The 10,580-nt window shown below is 47.4% G+C and overlaps 1 protein-coding gene across 1 annotated transcript; it reads left to right on the forward strand.

The window, feature by feature from the left end:
- Positions 1-5,266: 5,266 nt before the first annotated feature.
- Positions 5,267-10,572, forward strand: C1QL3 (complement C1q like 3; the record flags this gene model as incomplete). The annotated part of the gene is made up of 2 exons (XM_079302899.1): positions 5,267-6,096; positions 10,393-10,572. Exons 1-2 carry the CDS (start codon positions 5,509-5,511, stop codon positions 10,570-10,572), a joined length of 768 nt encoding a protein of 255 aa, XP_079159025.1. The 5' UTR covers positions 5,267-5,508.
- Between the last annotated feature and the right edge of the window lie 8 nt (positions 10,573-10,580).

Genomic DNA, 10,580 nt, shown 5'->3' on the forward strand with positions numbered 1-10,580 from the left:
TTTCATGGTCTGTAGGGTCACTGGATGCCCTGGCTCCTGAGAGAAAAGCTGGTGGAAGTGCTGTGCAAAAATCCTCATGGTTGGAAATCCTGAAATACAGTGCACTTATGGGCAAACTGAGTCTATTTATGCATTTAGTGGTTGGTGCAAGCACTGCTCAATTACCCCTCCACAGCACCATAGCTCTCAGACACTCTCCAGAAACTCCAAATCAGCTCCAGTGCAAAGCAGAGCATGGACCTGCCACTTGGGAAGGGGGACAGGTAAGAGAAAGGTCAGTGTGTGCAGCTCTACCCAGAGGCCATGAATGTAGCACAGCTCTGGCAGCTCTGCACCATCACCAGGGCAGGAGCAATGAACTGCTCAGGCCACACTTTGCATCACAACCAAAAACAGTCCCAACACTGACTGTACATATGCTTTCCTGAGCAGCCTTGTATTCACCACCTTAGATCATGGCTCCAGAGGGGTGACATAGGGAGAAGACACAGACCAGCAGGCTTGAAAGTGAATGGGAAAGAAGAAACCTGAAAGAACAATTTTATTTTTCCTTGCAACTAGTGTTTTATTTTGAATAAAGAGGGGCACTGGCAATTATGAGCATCTTTCATGGTTAATTACTGCTATTTCTGCTGGCAATTATCAAGTGTCATATATGATTATTTTATATCCTTAAACTTTTTCAGCTGAATGTGCAATCTTTAGCTCCCTACGTGTTTAAGATTTATTTTTACATACACGGTTATGTTTTTATACCTGCAGTAATTCACCAGTCAAAACATGACATGTATGATTTTGGTTCCAATCTTTCCACTTTAATTCTACTCTCACCCCTTCCCTCCCCCTAGTAACCAGTCATATTTGACTGATCTTTTCAGATTAAAAACTAAAAAGGAAGAACTATGTCAAATTTATTTGCAAATTCTCCTTGTTGAGCCTTGTCACTTTAGTGACAGCCCTCCTCAAATTCCCTCCTCATTTGGATTTGAAAAGTGGATGTAACCCTTTCAAGACTGGACACATTTTCTTTGGGTCATTTTCTACCTTTGCATTCAGAGACTGATCTTCATAGGGCTTTATTAATTGAAATAAAACTTAATCTACAGTATTTCAAATCAACATAAAGATGGTTTAAATCCCTTAGCAGCATAGGATTGCCTGGGAAAGGACTTCCTATGTTCCAAAGGACAGAGAGAAGCTTCCAAAAATCAGCAAAATAATTTTTTTTTCTTTTACATACCAAAGCTGATTTTTTTTTCCATGGGCATGAAAAGCCTGATTTTCATTAAGGAATACAATGGGCATCTTGCAGCTCTATAAACATATTTGGTGTTCAGTCATCCTAACCAAAACAGGTTTTGGGAGAGTTTAGTTAAAGCTGCCTGTACAAGCTCCTACCAAAACTGGTGCAGGACATGGTCCTCTCCAGGACCTGGCACGAATGCCAGGGCTGATTTTACCAAAATAAGGAAACAGACATGGAATAGGATACTAGGGATGGTTTGGGATAGCAAAATGTCACCATGGCATCTTTGAGCAACTTATACTGATATAAATATTTTTCCCTCTTTATATTTTACAGCATTGAACCTCATTATGTGTTGGAATGAGTGCATGTTTTTCCCTTGACCATATAAATGAGATCCAGGCTAACCTTTACGTATGTAATTAAATCAGTGTTTATTACAGTACAGTGTAGCAAAGCCTTAATTTTTGAGCAGAGTGAAATTCAAAACACTTCTCTAAAATAACAACACAAGAGATTGAAAATATAAGTCAGAGCAAACCAGATGCAGATAGGAGTGAGCAGAAGCAGTGTTGAGCTTGGCACAGCATTGGCACACTCATTTACCTGGCATATTCCTTTTTCCATGTGTCTCCTGCTTACAGGAGTTGATAAAGGGTTGCCCTTTTTCACAGTGTTTTTCCTGGGCTAACTTTGAATTTAGCAGGTGTGAGGAGTCACTTTGTGCTTAGTGCCTGCAGAACATATTGCCCTTGTGCCAGTGGATGAATTTTGAATTATTTTCTGCAGTTTTCCCCTGGGTTAGTGCTGAGGCAGCAGCACACGTGTAAAATGGACATGCATGTTATGCTGTATGTCGTTAAGTCTCTGCATGATTATTAACTAATTAGTCAGTTAGGGCTGTGGCAAGGTTGTTTCAAATGGCAGAAGCTGCAGGGGACACAACTGGGAGTCTGAATGCACAAGGGCCCAGAGAATGGGAAAGGAACAAATGAAGTGAAAGGCTGGAGCAAGCCAGCAAGAGGGTTCAAAAATACAAATAAATTTAGCACATTAGGACTGGCAGCAGCTCATGTAAATTTAATGGTTATACTAAGAATGGACTGTCAATCTGGACTGTCAGCCTTTAGCATGGAGAGATTATAACCTAAGTGCTACCCAAGCCTTAATTACAGCAAATCAATGTTTTGACACATCTTTTCAGAACAAAAAAGGTCCCATAGCAAAAAGAGTTTTCTGCTCTTGTTTTTAATTTGCTGAGATCTCTGGTGCATAACTTCTGAGCACTTCGGTTTCTCATACTTAGTTTCCCAAGAAAATATGATTTTTTCTTGGGAACTAAGGTTAGCTGGTAACTGAATCCAAGGTCCCAGGCTGTATTCCAAGCTAACATTCTGCTGACAACCCAGTACTTGCCCTGATCTCTCTATTCTGGTTACTCTGGCTATGATTTTTGTGGCTGTCTTCTTTGGGAGAAGGTCTGCAACAATTCAGAGTGAATGAGCATCCCAGGCAGTATGTGTGAGATACAGTTATTAGGGAAAATGTGGTTGGTATGGTTGGACCACACTTTAAGACTCAGGCTTATCATAGCTGGAGTAAGGGACTGAGGGTGTGCTTGATGCCAAGAGCTCACCCAGCATCACAAATGGCTTCACAGATCATGACAGGTTTGTGTTTATTTGAGGATGAGAGCAGTTCTTTGCCTAACCTGTAGCACGGCCTTTGCAGTGTAGGTTTATGCACACCCTTGATGACACAAAAAACAGCTGGCTTAGGGATGACTAAATACAACACCTCAAGGGCCCAGCTACAGGCTGACACAGAGCAGTCACTTCTGGCACATCTTTTCAGTTTTTCTTGCCCAGAAGAAAAAGCAGTGCAGAAAGCCCTTTCCCGTGGGGTGAAGAGAGCAATGAGATATGAACATAATCCTCCAAGTGTGCTCGACTGCCTTCCTCGGTCTTTAGGGGAAGCCCTTAGCTAAGGGAACTGGCTAGCTTGTGTCAGTGCCAGATAAAGAATTTTTTTAAGACAGAGCATTAGAGAAAAGAAAAGAAAAAAACTTTTTTAAAAAAGGGGTGGGAGGAATATTTACAAGTGCATGAATGGAAGCTTTGTCGACAGCTTTCTGGGGAGATAAGGAGCTGGACTGGCCCATCCCTGCACGGCATGGACACACTCGATGCCTTTGAGTCTCTCAGGAAAGAGCAAAAGGAGCTGCTGACATTTCTGCTTAAAAGGAAGAATCAATGAATCTTTGTTTCCCACTGCCTGCTTGTTTGACCTTATTGTGTTGCGGAATAGAAAGAAAATAAAAGAGAACGGTGAGGGGAGAGCAGATTCGTGCTAATAAAATCCAAGACAAGATCACAGCCCTCTGATCATCACTGGAGATGCCATTCTTTGGTTGTTGTCCTATTTGCTGCTGTTGCTCATTTCTGATTCTTGCCTTGCTGTAATAAGTCACACTCTTTCCAGCCATCATCCCTGTATTGACAGGCAAATGTCACCCAGGTTTGATTGACGTCCATTGCTTCTGAATACAGAAGTATGATTTAGGAATCAATTCTGTTTGTTTATTTAAACAGCTCTTTGTGTACCTTGTATATCTGCAAGCAGGACAAGTTCTTTAATATTTTCTCTGCAACAATGCCACTGATATTGCACATTCACCTTCCCACTCAGTCACAGAGGTGCCCACCAGACCTTGGGGGAGGAGAAGCCTTTCATGAACAAAAACAAAACAAACAAACAAAAAACAAACAGGAAAAAAAACCTCACAAAAAAAAAAAAAAAAAAAAAAAAAAAAAAAAACCAACCCAAAACAAAAACAAACAAATAAAAAAAAATTAAAAAAAAAAAAAAAAAGAAAAGAAATAAGCAGCCTCCAAGATTTAGGAAAATGCTTTGTTGCCCCTGAGTGAAGCCAAAGAGATCGTTTTCTCAGGTCTTTGGCATTTGTCGATTTGCATATACCCGGGACTTTTCTTTGGCTTCTAAACAAAAGGGAACACACTCCCTCGGTGTCAGTTTGCAAGCAGAGCAGCGGCTGCCTTTAACACCGGGAAACACTGTAGCCGGTGATGAGTATGTCAATTTTAATTCACAGGAAAAGCTATTTCCTTCTCTGCCTTTATGGCAGCAAATGGGACGAGGAGGAAGAGGAAGATCCGAAATTGCCAGATACGTTAAACTCTTTATTATTGTGCGAGGTATATTTTCAAATAACTTTTACTTGGACAATGGGTAAAACATCCCCGCATTTAAAGCGGTATTTCCCAGAAAGCGCTAACATGGCAAAGTGGCCTCAGGGAAGCGTTAAGCAGGAGGTGGATTGACCTTTTAATTCTCGATCGGTGACCTGAAGGGTACCCAGAGGCTGCTAAGAGCATCTCTTCCATTCGGTCTGCTTCAGAAAGAGCTGTCATCGCAAGATGCAGCTAGTGAGTGAGGCTCACGATTTCGCTGTTCATCCGTTTGCAGGAGGGGTGGGGGAGGGAGAAATGAAAAAAAAATATATATATTTCCCACATTGCCAGAGTAATGCCAAACTCTCTGTGAGTGGGAAGAGCAGAGCAGATGCTGGAATGAGATGCCAAAGCAGCTCCCCTTTCCCCTGCGCTTTTGGGTGCCTATAAATTGCTCCAGCGCGCTCGTCAGCCTCCTCCTCTCCTGGCAGGTGGCACCCGGGCAGGATCCCGCTCTCCCTTCGGCTCCGGCTGCGGCTGCGGCTCCGGCGCGGGCACCGGGCACCGAGCACCGGGCGGCCGGGAGGGCGTCCCCGCTGAGGACTGTCGTCTCTGCGAGAAGAGAGAGAGAGGGAGGGAGAGAGAGAGAGAGCGCGAGGAGGCGAGCGGGGCGATCGCGAGAGGAAAGGCAAGTTCCAGGGAAAGTTGACTCGGACTGGCACAGCCTGCAAAAAAAAAAAAGTCGATCGCCAGCGGGAGCATAAAAGTGCGGGCGGCCGGGGCGCGGCGGCAGCTCTCGCTCTCCTCTCCCGCTCCGCTCCCTCGCCCGCCCGGCCGCTGCAGCGGCCGCAGCGACCCGCGGGAGCCCCCGCCACACCGGCGGCCCTCGGGAGGGCGGCCGAGCCCCAGGGGAGCCGAGCTCACGAGGGCTCGGCTTTTTTTCGGCTCTGAGGAGGAACCCCGCCAACCATCAAGATTTTGTCCAAAAGCAGACAAGAGGATCGCCCTGCGCTGAGCCGGCTGGTGGGCAGCAGGCGGCGGCTGATCGCGGCCGGCGCGCTGGGGGTGGTGATGGTGCTGCTGCTGGTCATCCTCATCCCGGTGCTGGTCAGCTCGGCCGGCACCTCGGCGCACTACGAGATGCTGGGCACCTGCCGCATGGTCTGCGACCCCTACGGCGGCACCAAGGCGCCCAGCACGGCGGCCACGCCCGACCGCGGGCTCATGCAGTCCCTGCCCACCTTCATCCAGGGGCCCAAGGGGGAGGCCGGCCGGCCGGGCAAAGCGGGACCGCGGGGCCCGCCGGGGGAGCCGGGGCCGCCCGGCCCGGTGGGGCCGCCGGGTGAGAAGGGCGAGCCGGGGCGGCAGGGCCTGCCCGGCCCCCCCGGGGCGCCGGGGCTGAACGCCGCGGGGGCCATCAGCGCCGCCACCTACAGCACCGTCCCCAAAATCGCCTTCTACGCCGGCCTCAAGCGGCAGCACGAGGGCTACGAGGTGCTCAAGTTCGACGACGTGGTCACCAACCTCGGCAACCACTACGACCCCACCACCGGCAAGTTCACCTGCTCCATCCCCGGCATCTACTTCTTCACCTACCATGTGCTCATGCGGGGCGGCGACGGCACCAGCATGTGGGCCGACCTCTGCAAGAACAACCAGGTGGGCGCCGCGCCGGGGCGGCCGGGGACAGGAGGGCAGCGAGGCCCCGGGCGGGCGGGATTCCCGGTGGGAGCGGCGCGGGAGGGCGGGCAGCGGGCGGGAGGCGGCGCGGGTGCGTCCCAGGGGAGCGGAGCCCCAGCCCGGGCGGCCCGAAGCGGGCGAAGGGAACCTGCGGGGAGCGCCGCTCGGCTCCGCCTCGGGGGCCCAAAGGCTCCCGAGGGGCCGGGAGTTTCGAGCCGAGCCCGGGCTGCTGGGCGAGTGCGGACTCGACGCGCTCTCCTCTCCGAGAGCCGCGCCGCAGGTGCCGCTCCCAGCTCCCGGTCCGAGCACAGCAGCTCCCGGCCCGCCCTGGCCGCAGCCCCGGAGCCGCCGCGGAGCGCTGCCCCGGCTCTGCCGGGACTGGCGGGGGGACGCTGCCCGCAGGGACAAGGAGAGCCCGGCTCTCCATCGGGGACGGGAAAGCCCCCGGAGAAAGGGCAGCCAGGGGCGGTGGGTGAGCTCAGGAGAGGGTGGTGCTGTGTGGGGAAAGGGTGAGGTGCGTGGGAGGAACGCAGCCACGGCACGGGACGCGGTTCCCACGCAGCGGAGCGCGGGTTTGACAGGCTCAGCCCCCGGAGGGGAGCGAGGCTCCTTCTCCCTGTTAGGAGAGCTGGCAATAGAGCGAGATCAACGCCTGAGCCTTGGCGGGCCGGTGCCGGCTGACGGACCGTGCCGGGAAGCAGCGGGGCGTCCGCAGAGACTGGGCAGGACCCGTCTGTCGCCATCCCCTGGGCAGGGTGAAGACTTCGGAAATAATTAAAGGCCTTGCGATGCTGCCGTCTGAAATACAGAGGAATTATCCCTTTTAATTAGGATAAACGTAGCCACTGTGCTCGCAGGGGCTGTGCCTGTTACATTGCCCCGGGGGAACCGTCCTTCGCGATTTTGCGCCCCTCCCGTGCGTAGTTAACAGACACGGTTGGGCTGGCACTGGTTCCTTAGAGGCACCGCCATCCCTCAGGGCTTGGGGCGCCCAAGGACAGTGCGATGTGCCCAACGGTTTCCGTGTCCCCGGAGCTCCGCGGTGCTCCCGTGCGGCGGGACCGGCGGCTCAACAGGTCCCTTAGAGCCCGAGCTGTCCCGGCTGGCCGCCCGGGGGGCGCGGGGCCGCCGCTGCCGCTCTCCCTGGGCTGTTCGCCCTCCGGCGGGGCGGGCTGGGGATGGCTCGGCTCCCCGCCGTGTCCCCAGCACTGCACACCGGCCCCCGTGTCCCCGCCGTGTCCCCAGCACTGCACACCGGCCCCCGTGTCCCCGCCGTGGAAAAGCTCCTTCGTTTGCGCGTCTCCTCCCCCGGCTGGCGGCCCTTTGTGCTCAGTGCACACAGGAGCAGCGGCGGCCACTAAATTAATCTGATATACCACTTAACCTTTTGTTTATGGCTCCTCAGAAGGACTGTGAAAACAGAATAATGAGGACATCAGCGGCAATTAATTAAATTAGAAAATGTCTGCTATAAATACTGTCTCAGCAGATAAACCAGGACTAGCAAAACAAAGTATATCCTATATATTCACTTTGATATCTTCTACAAAAGCAATATTGTTCGCTGCAGGAAAACAATTTTTCTTACAATTAAAGAAGTGATCTACTTTCATCCCTATTTATAATGTTGTCGAGGGTTTATTTTCCCAAACCCTGAAAAATAAATACATAGCAGTAGTTTTAAAGAAGCATCCAATTACAAATATCCAATTGAACCTGTTTAACCATTTCCAAATATAGGTACTTCCAGTGCCAGACATGAGACAAATTAAACTCATAGTTATTCAAGGAAAAAAAAAAACCCACCCAAAGAGGGGTTCCACGTGTCAATTTGTATATACTAAACCAGATATTTAGGTAAATACCTGCATATAGATGGTTTTAAATCGACCCACAGTTTTAATGCCTCAATGATTGATTATTATTTAGACTTGAAACACTAAATGCTGATGTGACAGGCTTTATTTATATTTGTAAAGAAGCTCAAAAATTTTGGAAGCACTTAAATAGAGCGACAAAGACAACATAATAAATCCAGTGTTCTCTAACAATGAAAAACCCCCAAACATTGAAAACTGTATGACTCACAGAAAAAAAGAATCCTGAGCAATACATATGTGGAACCTCAAGGTCCCCAGTGTTACCACAAGCTTGAACAGGGAAGTGCTGAGGACACATAGCTCAGGTATGTGTGTGAGGGTGAGAGCACAGCTTCATGAAAGAACTTACATGGAACTTGTGAAATGTATTGTCTGACAATGCTTTAATTTTGAGATACATTTGCCCTCTTGCAGCAGTACAGTCACTGAGAATTCATTTGAGAGTGTTCTAGGCTTTAAAAAGAAATTTTTCTGGCTAACCAAGCAAGAAGGTAAACCCACTAAGAATAGCATACAGGACCTTTGGTGCTACACACAGGGCAGTAAGATCTGCAATTTGATTTCTAGACTTTCAATACCCAGAATCTCTTTTTTTCCAGCCAGTATGTATTATGTAGAATCTTAAAAATGAAATATCCATTGCTGTTGTAGCCAGTGTCCACATGCTGACTCTCTTAGGATAGTCACTGATGTAATTTGAATTTTCCCTGCCATTCACGAGATTTGTATAAAATCCACAAAGTAGCATTTCATTGGGAAGCAAATGGGAATTTGAAAAGTCCTTTAAACCATTTTTCTCGCCATTATGCAAGATAGTAGTTCTCTGTGGAAGTTCTTCTACCTTGTCTGTATCCTTTCCACTCCTGCCCATTTGCCCTTTCCACTACCACTGCCAGCAACCATCTCAGTTCCTTATTTTCTCTGGAAGGTCTTTCCAGGGTTAATGGCCCAGAGCCTTCAACTCTGCCCTGCCAGTCACTATTCCAACACTTAGAATAATTATTGCTTAAAATACTAGCAAAATAGATCACCTCTGCAAACAATACCAGGCAAGTCAGGATCAAGAAGTCCTGAAATAGTCAGGGGTTTATCATCATGCCACGTATATCAGTTTAAATTTGCAGCCTGTCACAGCTCTGCAAGCCTTTGCAGCCTTTCTCACTGTTCTTACAGGATGCATAAAGAATTTCCACCTACTGTGATTTTTAAGCTGCATAATGCCATAACATCCTGCATGGTAAAAGAACCCCCTCCTTTTTAACATTTCAATATTAATGTGAAATCATATCACATGAAAATTTAATTTGGAAATTTATCATGTAAACTCTGAAAGGAATCCATGGAAAATTGTGACTTATAGCCTATTTTTTCAGTTCAGAGCAGAAAAAATCCCACATATAGTACGCCAAGTCATGCATTATTACTTAGTTCAGATTTGCAATGCCACTAAATCATTTACTGCTCTGTAACTATGCTAGAACAAAGACAAGCAACAAGCAGATGACGTGTTACACTGAAATAAATCACATGCAACCATGTTTAAATATTTTACCAAACAGAGTCAAATTATATATAAATGATTTGGAGACTTACAATGGCACAGGCTGTTTATTGCTGGAAACCAACATATATCTTGAAATTACAGATTACTTACAGTTTGCAAGAAATGTCACATTTAATGAGTAGTGGAATACCAAGGGAGAAATGGGAAAAAAGTATATTTAAGGGAAAGTTGCGAATGAAAAGCCCTCAATTACTTGTTAATTCCAAAAAACTCTTACAGCAAATAGTGACTTGCCAGTGATTTTTCAGATGTGCATCTCTTAAAACACAGTGAAATTAAATGTTTGCTTGAAATGTGATAATAGCAGGTTTTCCAAACCCAGACTGCTTGTGTGTGGGGGGTTGTATTTCTTGTATTCTTTTTTGCAGCATGATCCTATTACTTAGTATGACAATAAAGATCCTATTACTTAGTATGACAATAAAGTGCTTCTGGAAAAAGTCCATCTTGGGAGCTTCCTGTGGATCCTGTGGATCCTCACCATTGCCAATCACTTGTCTCACTGATACAAAAGTCACACCAATGTAAAATTGGCACACGATCAGATCCAGTTCTCTCAACTCTAGTACTCTTACATATATTTTTTAAAAGGCTCCAGACATTTACAGAAGATCAGGCAGATGACTGAGAAAGGAGAATATTATTGCTTCAGAACTACAGTTGGAGAAAATAAGCAAAAGCCATAGGAATAAACTACAACATACTTTGCCAGATGTTTAAAGTGGTAACTCATTCATGTGGAATAAAACTTTGAGGTTGTGCTTTAATTTCACCAGGCAGGAAAAAAAATTGCCTGAGTTTTCTTAACCAGTCATTCTGTATTTTGTGTAGGTTCGAGCTAGTGCGATTGCCCAGGATGCAGATCAGAACTACGACTATGCCAGTAACAGTGTGGTTCTTCACTTGGAGCCAGGAGATGAAGTTTACATTAAATTAGATGGAGGAAAAGCACATGGAGGAAACAACAACAAATACAGCACATTTTCTGGATTTATTATTTATGCTGACTGATAATGAGT

The sequence above is a fragment of the Erithacus rubecula genome (assembly GCF_903797595.1).
Source record: "Erithacus rubecula genome assembly, chromosome: 3".
Lineage (NCBI taxonomy): Eukaryota > Metazoa > Chordata > Aves > Passeriformes > Muscicapidae > Erithacus > Erithacus rubecula.